Source organism: Chiloscyllium punctatum, chromosome 27 (genome assembly GCF_047496795.1).
Source record: "Chiloscyllium punctatum isolate Juve2018m chromosome 27, sChiPun1.3, whole genome shotgun sequence".
In the NCBI taxonomy this organism is placed as follows: Eukaryota; Metazoa; Chordata; class Chondrichthyes; order Orectolobiformes; family Hemiscylliidae; genus Chiloscyllium; species Chiloscyllium punctatum.
The window spans coordinates 48,256,622-48,276,111 of record NC_092765.1 but is presented as its reverse complement, the minus strand read 5'-3'; the positions used below and the strand labels follow the sequence as shown (position 1 = coordinate 48,276,111).

Genomic DNA, 19,490 nt, shown 5'->3' with positions numbered 1-19,490 from the left:
TCCTCCGGGTGCTCCGGTTTCCTCCCACAGTCCAAAAATGTGCAGGTCAGGTGAATTGGCCATGCTAAATTGCCCGTAGTGTTAGGTAAGGGGTAGATGTAGATGTAGGGGTATGGGTGGGTTACGCTTCGGCGGGGCGGTGTGGACTTGTTGGGCCGAAGGGCCTGTTTCCACACTGTAAGTAATCTAATCTAATCTAATCTAATATAATCTAATCTAATGTTTTGTCTTCTTTCTAGGTAATATCCTCAATGTTGGGGAACCTCCTGTGAAGCACTGCTGTAATGTGTCAATTGGAATTTATTCCTGCTGGTTGCGGTTGTTTATGACAACACATAAACCATTGGCCACATTCAGACAATGGCTCAGCAGAACAAAACACCTAAAACCCATCATGTGCAGGACAAACGGGGTGTGTAAGATTCCATGTAGAGACTGCATGAAACACAATATAGGAAAAACAGGCAGTCAACTAGCAAACTACATTCATGAACATTAACTTATCACTAAATGCTCGACAAGCTATCCTTAGTATCGATACACACAGAGAACAAGAACCACAAATTCGACTGGGACAACACAACAATAATAGGACAATACAAACAGGACAGCCAGAGAATTCCTTGAAGCTTGGCACTCATATCCACAGCCTACTTGCGGAACGTTTCAGAGAACACCTCTGGGACACATGGACCAACCAACCCAACCACCCCATAGCTCAACACTTCAACTCCCCCTCCCACTCCACCAAGGACATGCAGGTCCTTGGACTCCTCCATCGCCAGACCATAGCAACACGACGGTTGGAGGAAGAGCGCCTCATCTTCTGCCTAGGAACCCTCCAACCACAAGGGATGAACTCAGATTTCTCCAGTTTCCTCATTTCCTCTCCCCTCACCTTGTCTCAGTCAAATCCCTCGAACTCAGCACCGCCTTCCTAACCTGCAATCTTCTTCCTGACCTCTTCACCCTCACCCCACTCCGGCCTATCACCCTCACCTTGATCTCCTTCCACCTATTGCATTTCCAACGGCCCTCCCCCAAGTCCCTCCTCCCTACCTTTTATTTTAGCCTGCTGGACACACTTTCCTCATTCCTGAAGGACTTATGCCCGAAACATCGATTCGCCTGTTCCTTGGATGCTACCTGACCTGCTGCGCTTTTCCAGCAACACATTTTCAGCTCCTTTTTACTCATCCACAGACTCCATCAATAAGCTGAGACCCAATATACCAACCACTGCAATGAACAACCAGAACCGGCAACTGAAAGCAGCGGGAACAAAACCAAATCAATTCCAATCGATGCAGTACAGTGGCACTTCACATGAAGCTCCACACCACTGAAGATGTCACCTAGAAAGGGGACAAAATGTGCACAAACCAAATTCCCAGCTCAGCGAACATACCCACAGCAATTGCAACAGGTACCCAAGCTACAAATCCTTACACAAACCTTGAGGTACATAATACCCAGTACAGTGCCATTTTTTTCACCACATTATCCACTGGGAAGAGACAGCCATGGTGGTAGCTAGGATAACAAATGAGAAGAAAAAAGACCCTTTGAAAGAAACTGGATTTATGGTACAGCTTGTGATATACAGAAGAGGAACTGCACCCAATTTTGGACCCAATAAAAGAGAGGGGGAGAATGGCAGATTTCTTGCATCTGAACACAAAGAAACCTGAACAATTCAAGCCCTTAAATGTGAAGCAACCTGTGAGGCCCAGCCAACACACCTCATCATAAACCTGTTCCCTCAGCCACTGCTGCAGACATCAAATTGGCTTTTTTGATAGAAAACCCATGGATAGCAACTGGCCGAGATGAAGTCCCCGGTCTTGCACACACATCCTCCTTGTACTAACTGGTGAGAGTATTTGCTGACGTCTTAACCTCTCCTCCCTACAATTTGAAGACCCCACCTGCTTCAAGAAGACCTCTATCATCTCATGCAGCATTCCTCAGTAAGCACGCCTGGTGGCTCTGACCTCCGAAATTATGGAGTGTTGCAAAAGCTTAGTCTTGGCTCACATCAACTCTAGCCTCCCAGCCTTCTTTGTTCTTTTGCAATTCACCTACCATCACAACAACTCCACAGCAGACACCATCTCTCTGGCCTTATACTCATCCCTGAAACAACGGGATAACAAATATACCTACACAAGTTCCTACTTATTGACTACAGCTCCACCTTCAACACCATAATGTCAACTAAACTAATCTTCAAACTCTCGAGACCTGGGTCTCTGTTCCACCCTCTGGTATTGGATCCTTGACTTCCTGACCCAAAGTCCACAATCAGTGAGAATAGGCAACAATAATCCACAAAACCGGCACCCTACAAGTCTGTGTACTCAACCGCTTACTATACTCCCTATATACTCATGACTATGTGGCCAAATTTCATCCTAACTCAATCTATAAGTTTGCAGATGATACCACCGTTGTCAGCCAGATCTCAAACAATGATATGACTGAAAACAGGAAAGCAACAAGGTGCATGGTGTCAAGGTAACAATCTCTCTTTCAACAGGAGTAAAAGGAAAGGGCTGGTCATTACTTTCAAGAAGCAAGGTGGAGGGCATGTCAATGTCTATGCCATTAGTGCTCAGGCAGAGATGGTCAAGAGTGGCAAGTTTCTAGGAGTGATATTCACCAACAATCTATCCTGTCCAACATGCTAAAGTCAGGAAAGCACAACGTCTCCACTACCTCAAGAGGCTAAGGAAATTTTGGTACGTCCAGAAAGAACACAGCCCAGACCATCATGCAAGCAAAATTTTCATCCATTTTCTCCATCTATACTCCTCGTTGTCATGGTAAGGCAGCCAATATAATCAAATACTCCTCCCACCCCGGTTACAATCTCTTCCTACCACGTCCTTCGGGTACAAGATACAAAAGGTCAAGATACAACTTATCAACAAATGCAAGAACATCATCTTCCAGGATGTTATTAGATGTTTTAGGACCTCTCAAATTTTAAATTTAATGTTGATCTTGCTCTTTGTGCAACTTCTCTGCAGCTATAAAATTGTTTTCTTTGGTCTGTTCTATGACCTTAATGCACTGCACTGCCTGTATTACTTGCAAAACAGAACTTTTCACTGTATTTAGGTACATGTGACAATAACCAATCAAATCAAATCAAGTGAGAGGTCTCAAGCATGAAGTCAAGGAAAGGAAAAGGAATCCCCTATTCAAATTAGAAATGAAAAAGCTGTTGCAATTCATCTTAGGGGGCAAACTTAATACCATAATATCAAATTTAAGAAGGTTTTGAATGTAAAACCTGGTTGTGGCACCCTCAGACCCGGTGAAGGAGGAACAGAAGGCTAGTGAGCCGACATTGAAAGACTCAGTTGTTATAATATGGCAAATAGAACTGCAGTTGAATTGGTAATACCTATGTTCCTCAACACTACAAGCAGTAAAGCCTTTATTGAACTACAAAGTCTTGTCCAGTCAGACAAACTGGGAAGCAAAATATATAGTTACTTGATATTTAGAGGACCATTATATCCCAAATTGCCTACTAATCGTACAGGGGTTCAGATTTCACTGGGGGAATCAACTGGAAAAGGATCACAGAATTATTATGGTGTAGAAGGAGGCCATTTGGTCCAACTGCCTACACAAGTTTTGATTCCGAGTGCCAATCTCCTAAGTTTTCCCCATTTCCATGAACACCATTTCTATCCAAATAATCATCTGATGGCCTCTTGAATGCCTCAATTGAACCTTCTTCCACCACATTTCCAGACAGTCCATTCCACACCCTAATTATTTGCTGTTTGAAAAAGTTTTCCTTACATCACCCTTGGTGGCTCAATTCACCATAATTCCTCACTGAGCACTGATGTTGGGAATGTTTTAGGTGAAGCTTAATGGACAAATTTGTGTGTAGCCACTGTATTGAACACTACTGGAGAAAAATCTAAATTTTAAAACCATTCTGGACATTGTGGTGTCTATAGGGGCTCAGGCCTCAGTATATAAAACTGCAGCCAGACAAAAGATATCGATTGGAGTAGCCAAAGTGCCAAAGGTATGACAGATCTGGACGCTGACAGGAGCAGGAAGGTCCAGTGTAGGAACTGTAAGCAAGTATACCTGCTGGAGGAAACAGAGCACACTGAAAAAAAACCCTGCCAAAGAGTCAGTTAAATTCAAAGAAGAAGATCCATGCTGTGGGCAACAAGACATGGATGCTGCTAGTGAATGAAAAATCTCTGATGAGCAATTTAAGTTGAACATCCTAGCATTCCAGGGTGAGACACATTAATTTTGAGTTTTTTTAGTAATTCATTGCCACCTATATTTATGGAAATACATGGATGTGTATAAGTCACCATAATCCAGCGTCATTATAATTACAGAAATTATAAAAATAAATAATTAAGACAAAGTTAATCTTTTATTCCATCCACGGCTCCTGGATTTCTGAAGTGGCTATGGGACACCGCTGCCGAAGCCAACAATGGAGCCACTGCATTGCTGGCGTAACCAGGAGGAACAGACCGGATCCACCAATTGCCAACACTGAAGCTGTAGCTCAAGCCATTGCGCTATAGTTGCTGAAACTGCCACATCGCTGCCATAGCCACAACGAATGACTGGAACCACCATGCCGCTACTGCTGTACTGGCTGCTGAAACCACCGCACTTCTGCCAGGAGGAATGGACCAGACGCATCATGTCACTGATGATGAAGCCTTTGATCAAGTTGCTGCCACCATGTCGATGAGGAACAGATATCTGGATCATCAGGGCTAGTTTTGATTTAAAAGGTTCCTATTAGGATCACATTGGTCTCTTATTTCAAAGGTCTATTGTCAAAAACCCACGTGTACTAAAGGGGCAAAATATTACCTCAATGATACATAGATCATCGGCTCCTCAGAGGAAATGTACCTGAGGAATCTGGAGGAGACACTGAAACGGCTGCAAGCACATGAGTTTGTGCAAAATAGAAGAAGTACGAATTCTTCCAGGACCTGACTGAATGCTTAGGGAACATCATTGACATTGTCCACAAAAAAATCCCGAGCATCCAGTTACATGCCACCTCAATACACGTACCCTGGCCAACATCTATCTCAGGCTTGCTGCAAAGATCCAGCAAAGCTCAGCGCAAGCTGGAAGAACAGCATTTTGTTTTCTTAGGAACAGCTTAGGATCTCTACAGCCTTCTTAATATTGATTTCAACAACTTTAGGGCTTTGGCATCTTTACCCCGCTTTCTACCACCCCCAAACACTGGTCTTGTCATTACATGGGCTCCTACACACACAATCCATTGTCAGCTACTATAGCTCCCATTAGTAGCTATTTATTCCCTTAAACTGCACTTTAACCACTCCTTTGTTCAATTGTTTTTCTCTCTCTTTTGTTCAGTGCAATACAATATCATTTTATTGTCACATGTACTCCATTTTATGGTGATATCCTAGGTACAAGTACCTAGGTACAATTCTTGGATATAGCAGACAAATAAAAATAGTTGCATTAACTACAGAGTTGAAAAATAAGTTAAACTAGGACATCATTAAAAGGTTGACATTCCTGTAAAGTAGGAAATTTCAAATAGCCATTATGGTGTAACAGCTCAGCATAAGGCCCACATGTGGTGTGACTGCCTGCGTCTGACCCCAGTCCACCAGCCATCCCCGTTTGTTCTGTACTTGTACTCAGCTACTCCAAGGTTAAGTGCCAGGACTTGTTGCCTGCGCGATGCTCCAGGGCTGCTTCCCTATGTTGTGTGTGTGTGTGTGTGTGTGTTTTTAACAGGGTACTGTTCTAAACCCAACCACCTTTAAATATTCCATTATAAGGATAACAGTGGGGATGTTCTGGTAACTGCAATGTTCAGGACCATTTGCAACTCCACAGATGTAGAAGCAGTCTGTCTTCAAATGCAGCAAGACCTGGACAATATCCATCCAGGGGCTAAGAAATGACCATCTCCTACAAGTGACAATCTAATTATGGCTCTTGACAATCAATTACATTTACCATTTTTGAATCCTTCAATATTAACATCCTGTGAAATCTCAATGACCAAAAACATAATCAGTCTGACCATATAAACGGAGAGGCATTAAGATCAGGCCATAGTCTAGGAATCTTGCAGTGAGTAACTCACCTTTTGAATCCCAGAAGCCTGTCCACCAGCTGCAAGGCACAAGTCAGAAGTGTGTTAGAATAGTTCCCATGTTTTTTTAGATGAGCGCAACTCCCACCAAAAGCAGGAAGCTTGACACCATCAGGGCAAAGAACCCTATTTGGTTGGCATTACGTCCTTAAATGTTTGTGTTCTCTATCAATGATCATAGAATTTCTATGGTGTGGAAAGAGGCTATCCAGCTATTGAAGAGCATCCCACTCATCCTCAGTCCCCTACCCTATCCCGGAACCCTACATTTTACCACAGCTAATCCACCTAGCCTACACACCCTGGACACACTGGGGAAACTTTGCATGGCCAATCCACCTCACCTGCACATCTTTGGACTGTGAGAGGAAACTACAGCACCCGGTGGAAATTCATGCAGACACAGAGAATGTGCAAACTCCACATAGACAGTAACCCAAGCCTGGAATCGAACTTGGGTCCCTGGTGCTGTGAGGCAGCACTGCTAACCACTGAGCCATCATGCTGCCCTACTGATGCACAGCAGTGGCAGTGTGTACCATCTACGAAATGCACTGAAGAAATTTACCAAGGTTCCTTACATGCACCTTTCAAACATTCGAACACTACCATCTAAAAGGACAAGGATAGCAGATACACAGGAATAATACCAACAACAATGTCCCTCTAAGCCACTCACTATCCTGACTTGGAAATATATCACCATTTCCATAGTATAGCTGTGTCAAAGCCTGAAACTCTCATCATATAAGCTGTGGGAGCACCTACACTAAATGTACTGCATCACTTCAAGAAGGCAGCTCATCACCACCTTCTCAACAGCAACTAGGAATTGGCAATAAACGCTGGCCTAGCCAGTGACACCTACATCCTATGAATGAATTTTTAAAAATCTTATTATCATGGAGAGAACTGCATTGGTTTATGATCAGTATTTGTGATGGTGGGAGATCTCAGGAGGCTGAAAAAGGTTGGTAGGTGTTCAAAGTTTGTGAGAAGATTTGTAACTCGGGTGCTCGTTGTTGTGGTTCTGTTCGCCGAGCTGGGAATTTGTGTTGCAGACATTTCGTCCCCTGTCTAGGTGACATCCTCAGTGCTTGGGAGCCTCCTGTGAAGCGCTTCAGTGATGTTTCCTCCGGCATTTATAATGATTTGTATCTGCCACTTCCGGTTGTCAGTTCGAGCTGTCCGCTGCAGTGACCGGTATATTGGGTCCAGGTCGATGTGCTTATTGATTGAATCAGTGGATGAGTGCCATGCCTCTAGGAATTCCCTGGCTGTTCTCTGTTTGGCTTGTCCTATAATAGTAGTGTTGTCCCAGTCGAACTCATGTTGCTTGTCATCTGAGTGTATGGCTACTAAGGATAGCTGGTCATGTCGTTTTGTGGCTAGTTGGTGTTCATGGATGCGGATCGTTAGCTGTCTTCCTGTTTGTCCTATGTAGTGTTTTGTGCAGTCCTTGCTGGGATTTTGTACACTACATTGGTTTTGTTCATGCTGGGTATCGGGTCCTTCGTCCTGGTGAGTTGTTGTCTGAGCTATCCTTAGCTGTTGTACCAGCTATCCTCAGTAGCCACACACTCAGATGACAAGCAACATGAGTTCGACTGGGCCAACACTACTATTATAGGACAAGCCAAACAGAGAACAGCCAGGGAATTCCTAGAGGCATGGCACTCATCCACAGATTCAATCAATAAGCACATCGACCTGGACCCAATATACCAGCCACTGCAGCGGACAGCTGGAACTGACAACCGGAAGTGGCAGATTCAAACCACTACAAATGCCAGAGGAAAGATCACAGAAGCGCTTCACAGGAGGCTCCCAAACACTGAGGATGTCACCTAGACAGGAGACGAAATGTCTGCAACACAAATTCCCAGCTCGGCGAACAGAACCACAACAAGATTGGTGGGTGATAACCAGTCAGAAATGTCTTAGTCCATAATATGACCTGGTGCCATGAGACTTCATAAGATCCAGAGTCAATTTGAGGACTCCCAAGGCAAACTGCTTCTTGACGTATAAGTTGATCTTCTCTTTGTTACTTCTGACTGAAGATGGTCACAAATGCTTTCTCCTTGTTTTCTGTAAGCAAAAACTGATGCCCCAACATTGACACTGGGGATGTCTATGGAACATTGTCCACCAGTCAGTTCTTGATTTATCCAATTCATGACTGGATGTTATGGTTTTTACATACCGCAATGAATTATTTTTAGATTAGATTAGATTCCCCACACTGTGGAAACAGGCCCTTCGGCCCTACTTTATCTGCTAGACTACTGACTGCTGACTGTTTAGGCATCTCTAAGGTACTACCAATAGTACCCCAACAATAAGGTACACCCCTTTTCAATCTCCTAAACTCGGCTCCTAAAGCCTCATTTGAAGATCCATTAAAGATATCTTCCCTTTTCACTTCAGTAACCGACTTTCCAACTAATAATGCAATACAACTTCCTCTTTTACACCTTATTTGTCTTGCCTGAAGATTCTTTACCCAGGAGTGTTGTCAGTCCTGCCCCTCCTCAATAATGTCTCTATTGTTGTTACTTTGTTAACTGAGCTTGTAAAAGCTCAATTTACCCAATATTACCCTTCCCATGTCATAATGCAGTTGGTGGAGCATGTGGGTGGGAATTGGCAGTCTGATTCCTTTTTCAAAGTTTATGAAATAGCAGGAAGGAAAGGGGGCTACTAACTTTAGAGGATGCCCTTTGACAATAGGGCCACCTATTCAGAAGGCAACAATTCCCCCTTTTCTTCCTACCTGTCAATACTTCGAAACCCACTAACCCCAACCTCCAAAGAACCTTTCCCGCATGTTTGCAAACCCTTTCTTCCAAATACTCCTAACCCGACTCACTGCACGATCAACGGCTGTCATCCTCCTGGGGCTGCTTGTTGTATTGTTAGCACTCACGATTGATCCTTGGCATTGTATAATGTAACAGGGAAACAATGTTTACAATATGTTTACAAATTGCTAATAAAACATAGTGAAGAAATTAATATATTCAGCCACATTTAGGATGTTAAAAGCATGCAAGACATACTGGAAAGCATTCCCTCTATTTGTTATACAATCTTTAAATTGTGCATACAGAACACCTTCTCCATTGATGATATTTACATTGTACATTGTTCAGATATTTGACATTATACTTTGATTAATACCAGTTTAGTTGAAAAGTCTACTTCATATTTTATTCTTTGGCTCAATGTAATCAATGCAGGTTTTTACAAAGCATAAAACCCACAATAAGAAATCACTATGGTTCTAGGACAACTTCAGGTGGTTCCATCAAGAGCAATGAGAGTAGCTCAAAATGAAGGCATTTTCAGGCTTTAAGTGTCACGATATAGTAACTAATAGAAGTGAGTTATGGGGTTTTATGACACTTAAAAATAGAACAGTACAGCCCATGACACCAAATTAAACTAATCCTTTCTGCCTGCCCTTTATCCATAACGCCCCATTCCTTGCTTATTCAAGTGCTTATCTAAAAGCCCCTTAAATGCCTCTATTGTATCTGCATCCACCACTACCTCTGGTAGCGCGTTCGAGACACCTGCCACTCTCTGTGTAAAAAAAACTTGCCCCAATATCTCCTTTGAACCTTCCTCTCTCACCTTAAATGCATGCCCTCTAGTATTTTATATCTTGGAAAAGGTTTCTGACTGTCAACCCTATCTATGCATCTCAATTTTATTGATTTATATCAAGTCTTCCCTCCGTCTCCACTGCTCTAGAGAAAACAACCCGAGTTTTTCTAGTCTCTTCTTATAGCTCATACTCTCTATTCCAGGCAGCATCCTGGTAAACCTCTTTTGCACCCTCTCCAAGGCCTCCACATCCTTCCTAATATGTGGCAACTAGAATTGAACACTAAGTGTGGCATAACCAAAGTCTGATAAAAACTGCAACATGACATCTTGACTCTTGTACTTCCTGATGAAGGGTTTATATCTGAATCATCAATTCCCCTTCTCCTCAGATGCTGCCTGACATGCTGTGCTTCCTGATGAAGGGCTTATATCAAATTTACAGAATCCCCCAGATAATGCATTTGAGGTGCGAGCTGCCATGTGTGAATCTGTTTTTTAGATGAGAATCAGTCTGACCATCGTGGCACAGACAGACTCACACAGCTGGCTCACACCTTAAATGCATTATCTGGGGGATTCAGTAAATTTGGTTTTTAGATGAGAATCAGTCTGACCATCACGGCACAGACAGTCTCACACAGGGCAGCTCATATCTTAAATGTATTATCTGGGTCAGCATGACACCAATTGTTAAAGTTCACTTAAGAATGTAACTTTTAAAGGTGTTCTGCAATTTAAATATGAAAGAACTGAAACCAACATGTTAATTCTAAAAGATATGAGACTTACAAACAATCCAGGTCCTTTTCAATATATAATTTCAGTTACATCTTACTGTAAACTTTTACTATAAACTTTGTGTCTTACGATCTTATACTCCAAACCACCTGAGCTAGTGCTTCCAAATAAACCTGTTGGACTATAACCTGGTGTTGTGTGATTTTTAACTTTGTACAGTTCTAATGTGATGAATGCTACATCCAACAATATTATTCAGAAATTGTATTATTGCTTAATTAAATGAAATATCTGAGGCATATGTTATTAAAATCAGAGCCCATTGTCAATCACGCAGCTTCAGAGCAAGACATTTCTCACTTGGACGGGACCCATAAGCAATTGTACTGTAAAACAAAAATTGTCCCAGTCTTAGAACCTTACAGTAAAAGACAGCACTATTGTGTACAGATGCAGAGACCCTCACAGTATATAAGTTGTTGTTAATCACTAAGAATTGGAGAGACTATTTTATACAGTTTAAGTAGTTATGTTATAGTCAGTGACTGCTATCAAGTATCAAATTTAGTGTGAGAAGTTAATTGACTTAAGAATGAAGGAAATTACTTGAGCACTCTTGGTTGAAGCAATCCCGGGCCTCAGCCTGATGACCTTTACACTCTGTCCAACCATGGGTCGAGATGCATTTGCGAGTTCTCTGTTGTGTTCCATTTGAACATGTTACTGAACATCTGTTCCATGGACCCCAGTGCAGCCACTGTCCTTCAACTGTCAACAGATAAAAGGAAGATAAATTCCAGGTTATTGCTTTTCTCATCACTATCAGCAGGCCTGGTGTCCAATCTTACCACTGTATCCTTTCATGGAAGAGGGTGGGTCTTTTGAAATGACTAATACTGTAAAGCTTTCACATGTGTAAAACTGAATAAATAAACTGTCCTTTCTCCACCAACCCCGCCCCCACCCCCCCCACTTCTCGATTTTCAAATTCCCTCATCTCCAAATAAAACAGAATTCAAGGACAAAGATGAGTGAAGATCGTATGCAATAACTTGTCCTCTCACTTTGATTTTAACTTTCCTTGGTAGCACTGCCTGGGGTACTTTGCTAAGGCCGAGAGATCATCCTGTTTGAAAAGTGAAAACTGGGCAGAAGACCGGTTGATTCCCAAACCTGAGCTTCCTGATGAAGGGCTTTTGCCCAAAACGTTGATTCTACTGCTCCTCGGATGCTGCCTGACCTGCTGTGCGTTTCTAGCACCACACTCTGGACACTGACAATATGAGTATCAATTCAAGAACAACAAGCAAACATCCTTTACTTATAAACTCTCTTTTAATTTCCATTCAATACAGAAAACTAATGTGCATGTATATTGAGTTCTCACATAAAATCCAAAGTGCTAGACAAGGAATTACAGGTACATTTACCAGATCTTTCATATATTGGATCTCTCATTTGATCAAAGTTTGCTCTATATTCTAAAACAGCTAATCAGTCCTGCATGCTATTGAAGCAAAATAACAGAATAACCTAACAATGCAACTGCACAAATGGCCATGCTATACAAAGTGTTTGAGAAATTTTGTGTCAGACATGCTTCTATGATGGAGCAGGAGAATTGACATTACTATTCCTGATGAAGCCATTACTGATGAAGGGCTTATGCCTGAAACATCAGTTCTCCTGTTCCTCGGATGCTGCCTAACCTGCTGTGCTTTTCCAGCACCACATTCTCAACTCTGATTTCCAGCATCTGCAGTCCTCACTTTCTCCTATGCTTCCGTGATGGCACACGTCAGGAACCTCCATGATACCTCCATGAAACAGATTTGTTTTCAGAAAGTACTTGAAATTCAACTGATGCCAGTTATATAGTTATAACTGTTCAATTTAATAACCCCAAAATTTGACCAGTTAAAACAAATAAAGAAATAAACTAAATATTTGATAGCTGTGGAACATTTGACATAAAAGGAAAGAAAGAGAAGTAGGTAGACAGTTGCCTTGGTCAGTTGTGCAAAATGGGTTGCATCACTTACAGCTGCCTGTTTCATATTTGACATTAAGTTGGCTTGTGGCCACGGAATCAAATATCACGTGCTGTACATGATCAGCGATCATCTGTGTTGTACCAGAGGTGAATTTTTTACAACAAGGTTCACTTTTATTTCGTGACAGGCAAATTATGATTGTTTATTTAGTGAATGCAGAAAAATCATTAAATCATGCAGCAGGTGTAATAGAGCAATATTTATTACTTTTGTAAAAAAAAACAAAATCGGTTCCTGGAGTCTCAGCTGGGAAATGTATTGCCTTTAATGACTTATATTCAGTATTATTCAGGTACTAAATTCAACTAATGGTGCTCACTGGAGTGTTCTCTAACAAACAAAATCATATTTTTAAAAAAATTAAAGGGAAATTAAAAGTATAATTCTGCACACAAAAGCACATGACCTGAATTACACCTCTTTCCACCCTACTTCTTGCAAAAATGCCATCCCGTATTCCCAATTCCTCCGTCTCCGCCGGATCTGTTCCCAGGAGGACCAGTTCCACCACAGAACACACCAGATGGCCTCCTTCTTTAGAGACCGCAATTTCCCTTCCCACGTGGTTAAAGATGCCCTCCAACGCATCTTGTCTACATCCCGCACCTCCGCCCTCAGACCCCACCCCTCCAACCGTAACAAGGACAGAACGCCCCTGGTGCTCACCTTCCACCCTACCAACCTTCGCATAAACCAAATCATCCGCCGACATTTCCGCCACCTCCAAACAGACCCCACCACCAGGGATATATTTCCCTCCACACTCCTTTCCGCCTTCCGCAAAGACCATTCCCTCCGCAACTACCTGGTCAGGTCCACGCCCACCTACAACCCACCCTCCAATCCTGGCACCTTCCCTTGCCATCGCAGGGACTGTAAAACCTGCGCCCACACCTCCTCCCTCGCCTCTATCCAAGGCCCTAAAGGAGCCTTCCACATCCATCAAAGTTTTACTTGCACATCCACTAATATCATTTATTGTATCCGTTGCTCCCGATGCGGTCTCCTCTACATTGGGGAGACTGGGCGCCTCCTAGCAGAGCGCTTTAGGGAACATCTCCGGGACACCCGCACCAATCAACCACACCGCCCCATGGCCCAACATTTCAACTCCCCCTCCCACTCTGCCGAGGACATGGAGGTCCTGGGCCTCCTTCACCGCTGCTCCCTCACCACTAATCGCCTGGAGGAAGAACGCCTCATCTTCTGCCTCGGAACACTTCAACCCCAGGGCATCAATGTGGACTTCAATAGTTTCCTCATTTCCCCTTCCCCCACCTCATCCTAGTTCTAAACTTCCAGCTCAGCACTGTCCCCTTGACTTGTCTGGACCTGTCCTACCTGCCTATCTCCTTTTCCACCTATCCACTCCACCCTCTCCTCACTGACCTATCACCTTCATCCCCTCCCCCACTCACCCATTGTACTCTATGCTACTTTCTCCCTACCCCCACCCTCCCCTAGCTTATCTCTCCACGCTTCAGGCTCACTGCCTTTATTCCTGATGAAGGGCTTTTGCCCGAAACGTCGATTTCGCTGCTCGTTTGATGCTGCCTGAACTGCTGTGCTCTTCCAGCACTACTAATCCAGAATCATATATTCAGGGTCCGTATATTGTCATTGTAGACTGGTGAAAACCCAACATTCTCACAAAGAGTGCATGGGACCCATGACAATCTCACAATTGACCTACTAATCCACGAGGTTATGAAACACAGCAAATGGACTCTGGGGAAACAGGTACTGCAAGGCGTTTTGCTCATGAAAAATATTGACAGTAAATTTAAACCCATGAAAATAGGCCTGAATAATCACTAACATTTCTTATGTTGTTTGTGAGAAAATGACTGAGTATGGATAAATATATTTGACCAGAGTTAGAGACAAAGTGAATAAACAGAACAGATGATACACTGAAGCAGATCATGGTTGTTTATGGTAAGCTTTGCCGGAAATCAAATTAAAAACTGCTTCCTGTAACAAGGCTCATTAGAAAAGAGGACTTATTTTTCTTTATATATGGTAAGTTGCCTGTGAATGACTATCAGGGCCTTGAGATAACATTCACCAGATTAAAATTGATTGGGGTTGTTTATTATAAGCTAAGAATGAAAAACAGTACTTAGGACGGTAGAGGCATAGACCATTGTAGATTGAAACTAGTCATGGATATAAAATAATGATCTTGTCCAGCAGAAATCACTGATTCACCACACATCTGGCTAAAATGTTGGGCTTGAGCCTTTTATATGGATCCTGTTAGAAAATGCTTTGCGATACAGATAAATGTAGATTATATGTGTATATCATAATAAATACCTATCACAAAAAAAAGGAAATAAAGTACTGGTCACAATCAAAACACAATTCTTGTCTTGTAGTTTTACCCAGAAACATTTAAGTAAATGTGCATTGTCACTAATAAAATAGCGAAACGATATGTAAACTGCACACTGTATATTTTTCAATTTTTATACAGCAATCAATACAACTTACATGCCAGAATTTTCCAATTTGCCACATGTAACTCGTAGCTAAACTACTGAACAACTTAATTCGAGTGGTTGGGTAAATGAGCTCCATAGACAACCTCTTCCTGGCTCACCTGTTCATTGCTTACGAAAGAAACAGAGGTAAAAAATACTAGATCTCAGGGACACAAACACCACTGCATTTTCTTCCCTTCATTTTTCATTTGTAATATCCATGTCATTTTTATTCTTTTCAGGGTAGATTTTCTCACATAATGATATTTGTTGCTGCAGATGAAGTCAGTGTCCTATGTTGTTTGAAAGGATCTAGGAGGTTAATTACTTTTCTGAGAGCCCTGATTATGTCATGGGGACTTGCTCAGAGTCTAACCAAGCCAAAACCGGAATAAGAGGGATCTGAAGCTAGAGACTGGGGAGATATCAAACAGGTATTTTGCATCAGTATTTACTGTGGAAAAGGACTCGGAAGATATAGAATGTAGGGAAATAGATGATGACATCTTGAAAAATGTTCATATACAGAGGAGGAAGTGCTGGATGTCTTGAAACACATAAAAGTGGATAAATCCTCAGGACCTAATCAGGTGTACCCTCAAACTCTTTGGGAAGCTAGAGAAGTGATTCCTGGGCCTCTTGCTGAGATATTTGGATCATTGATAGTCGGATCATCGATAGTCACAGGTGAGGTGCCGGAAGACTGGAGATTGGCTAACGTGGTGCCACTGTTTAAAAAAGATGGTAAGGACAAGCCAGAGAATTATAGATCAGTGAGCCTGACGTCAGTGGTGGGCAAGTTGTTGGAGGGAATCCTGACAGACAGGATGTACATTTATTTGGAAAGGCAAAGATTGATTAGGGATAGTCAACATGGCTTTGTGCGTGGGAAGTCATGTCTCACAAACTTGATTGAGTTGTTTGAAGAAGTAACAAAGAGGATTGATGAGGGAAGATGTGATCTATATGGACTTCAGTCAGGTGTTCAACAAGGTTCCCCATGGGAGACTGGTTTGCAAGGTTAGATCTCATGGAATACAGGGAGAACTAGCCATTTGGATACAGAACTGGCTCAAAGGTAGAAGACAGAGGGTGGTGGTGGAGGGTTTTTTTTCAGACTGGAGGCCTGTGACCAGTGGAGTGCCACAAGGATCTGTGCTGGGCCCACTACTTTTCATCATTTATATAAATGATTTGGATGTGAGCATAAGAGGTATAGTTAGTAAGTTTGCAGATGACACCAAAATTGGAGGTGTAGTGGACAGCGAAGAAGGTTACCTCAGATTACAACAGGATCTTGATCAGATGAGTCAATGGGGTGAGAAGTGGCAGATGGAGTTTAATTTAGATAAATGAGAGGTGCTGCATTTTTGGAAACAAATTTTAGCAGGACCTGTACACTTAATGGTAAGGTCTTAGGGAGCATTGCTGAACAAAGAGACCTTGGAGTGCAGGTTCATAGCTCATTGAAAGTGGAGTTGCAGGTAGATAGGATAGTGAAGATGGTATTTGGTATGCTTTCCTTTATTGGTCAGAGTATTGAGTGTAGGAGTTGGGAGGTCATATTGCGGCTGTACAGAACATTGGTTAGGCCACTGTTGGAATATTGCATGCAATTCTGGTCTCCTTCCTATCGGAAAGACGTTGTGAAACTTGAAGGTGTTCAGAAAAGATTTACAAGGATGTTACCAGGCTTGGAGGATTTGAGCTATAGAGAGAGGCTGATTAGGCTAGGGCTGTTTTCCCTGGAGCTTTGGAGGCTGAGGTTTATAAAATCATGAGGGGCATGGATAGGATAAATAGACAAGGTCTTTTTGCTTGGGTGGGGGAGTCCAGAACGAGAAGCCATAGGTTTAGGGTGAGAGGGGAAAGATATAAAAGAGACTTAAGGGACAGCTTTTTCATGCAGACGGTGGTACATGTATGGAATGAGCTGCGATAGCGGTGGAGACTAGTACATTTAAAAGGCATCTGGGTAGGTATTTGAATAGGAATGGTTTGGAGGGATATGGGACAGGAGTTGGCAGTGGGACTGGATTGGGTTGGAATATTTGTTTGGCGTGGACAAGTTGGACTGAAGGGTCTGTTTTCGTGCTGTACATCTCTATGACTCTATAACAGTTTCTGTGGCAATTAGGCCATATTCATGTAATCTGTAAATAGTTTCAGTAATGCAATAACTTCCACCTTATCAGTGAACAAGACACTTTTGTTGCACCAGAAAGGTTGCTATCCTCATCCATTTTGGTTTGATCAGACATAAATGTTAACTCTATTTCTCCCCCTACAGATCAGCCAGAACTGCTGAGTTTCTTCATCACTTTCTGCTGTTATTCAAGGTAAACAGTTACTGCTGATTGCTGATTACAACAAATTCCACAGACCATGTAGCAACACTGAATACAAAAGAGCATTTCAGATAACGTCACAGAAAGGATTTTAAACTTGATAAAAGCCGTATAGGGACAAAAGAATTGTGTAAACTCCAAGAGAGAGAAAAAAGTGCATTCCGAAATAGTCAATGGTCTGTGTTCAGCCAGAAAGCTGATAAAACACTGAGGATTGCACAAGTCAAAATCAATAAAATCAACCCTTGTACAAAAGGGTAAAATCTTGAATGGCACAGTAATTCAGATTGAAAATGAACACATTACAACTTCAATTGCAAATACAATGAAGCAAGGCTGAGAAAATTAAACTCAGGGTTACAAGAGGCAACTAATATTCCAGAAAGAGAGAGACAAGAAAATCACTCTCAGAGCCATTTAAAGCAAATAAGCATTGGCAATTTAAGGTAATACTTGATTCTGGTCCAACATAAATATATTTGGGAGACAAGGAGAATGCAGCAGGAATCTTAGTGAATCTCCAAAGCACAGAAAAATCTTCATTTTGGCTGGGCCCATTGGAGAAAACAGCCATTATAGCCATAATGCATAAAAAGATTCTTTAATGCAGTAGTTAAACATACAAAAACCTTGATTACTGCAGCATAAAAACCTTCAAAGACGATAAAATACCTGATCACATTTGGAACCTATGGCATCAGGAGTAGTATTGGCAGAAGTCTTAATATTAGAAACAAATCTTGAGGCATATCATATACCTGGATAGTAAGGCAGAAGCTGAACCTTTCTGTACCAGATTGGAAGTAGAGGAGCTGATGATATTGCTTATCAGCAGATAAATAAAACATCAGGAAAATTCAATGAGATGCTGCAAGCTTTTGACAATAATTTCAAGCTCAGAACAATAAAACTTCTTTGAAGGGCAAGATTCAAAACAAGAGTGCAATATGAATTTATAGATATTTCATTCATAATCTCTACAGGATCGTGAAGAGTTATGACTACGGTGACTTAAAATCAGAGTCCATAAAAGATTGGATTGTTCTTGTTTACCTGATAGAATCATAGAATCTCTACAGTATGGAAACAGGCCATTCAGCCCAATAAATAGGGTCCACACCGACCCTCCGAAGAGTCACCTACCCACGCACCTAACCTACATATCCCTGGATGCTATGGGCAATTTAGCATGGCCAATTCACCTAACATGCACATCTTTAGATTGTGGGAGGAAACTGGAGTACCCAGAGAAAACTCGCATGGACACAGGCCGAGTGTGCAAACTCCACACAGTCACCCGAGAATGGAATTATGCCCTTATCACTGGCGCTGTGAGGCAGTAGTGCTAACCATTGAGCCACCGTGTCACCCCATGATGATTGTGTTAGATTTATTACAGAAGATCTTACTCTAAACAAAACTATTCAGATGGTGAGTGAAGCAGAGTTCCAGAAGCAAATCCTAAGAAGCAATTCTAAGAGGAAAAATGTGGCACAGGCAAGGAATAAAATCACAAAGGCAATGCAGTGGATTGGCAGACATTGGAAACTATAATTCTTGCTAACTCTGTGGAACAAAGACCCCTCACAGATGTGAACAATGTCCAGGTTTAAAAACTAAATGCTTTTACTGAAGGACACTTTTAGAAAAATGCCAAAGCAGGACACAGCCAAAGCAAAGTTCCAAAGAACTACACACAATGAAATAAATGAAGTTGAATAGTCTCCAACAGAAGATGAACTTAAAGGCATGCAGACATTTATGTCATTGGGAGTATTACAAACATCAAGTTAGACATGGGATCAAATTTCATAGTATTATCAGATACTGAGCTTTAGTTGACAAAGTACTGCTGTAGCCAGTAGACGTTAAACGACAGGATCTGAGGTAATTACACAATGTTAAGTCACTCTCCAACATATGGACAGGAAATACTAAAATACATTAAAAAAACTTTACAGACAAGAAATTTCTTTCCTTAATAGAAGGGTGGGTGTTGACTTCAATCTTTATCCCAATTTGTTCAAAAGGTTAGAAAAGTTAAAAAGCAAAGAGAATATTACCTGAGGAAAAAATGTTCACCTTTTTA

The 19,490-nt window shown here is 41.9% G+C and overlaps 1 protein-coding gene across 9 annotated transcripts in view; it reads right to left on the bottom strand.

Annotated features, from left to right (window-relative positions):
* adgrb2 (adhesion G protein-coupled receptor B2) overlaps positions 1-19,490 on the bottom strand; it is a 758,374-nt gene that overhangs the window by 406,963 nt on the left and 331,921 nt on the right. For 8 of the 9 annotated variants that reach the window (XM_072548607.1, XM_072548608.1, XM_072548609.1 and 5 more), the window contains one exon: positions 11,120-11,281. The exons of the other annotated variant lie outside the window; for it this stretch is intronic. In XM_072548607.1, the coding sequence (XP_072404708.1) occupies positions 11,120-11,281 (162 nt within the window). The remainder of the gene's footprint in view (positions 1-11,119; positions 11,282-19,490) is intronic. 9 annotated transcript variants of the gene reach the window in all.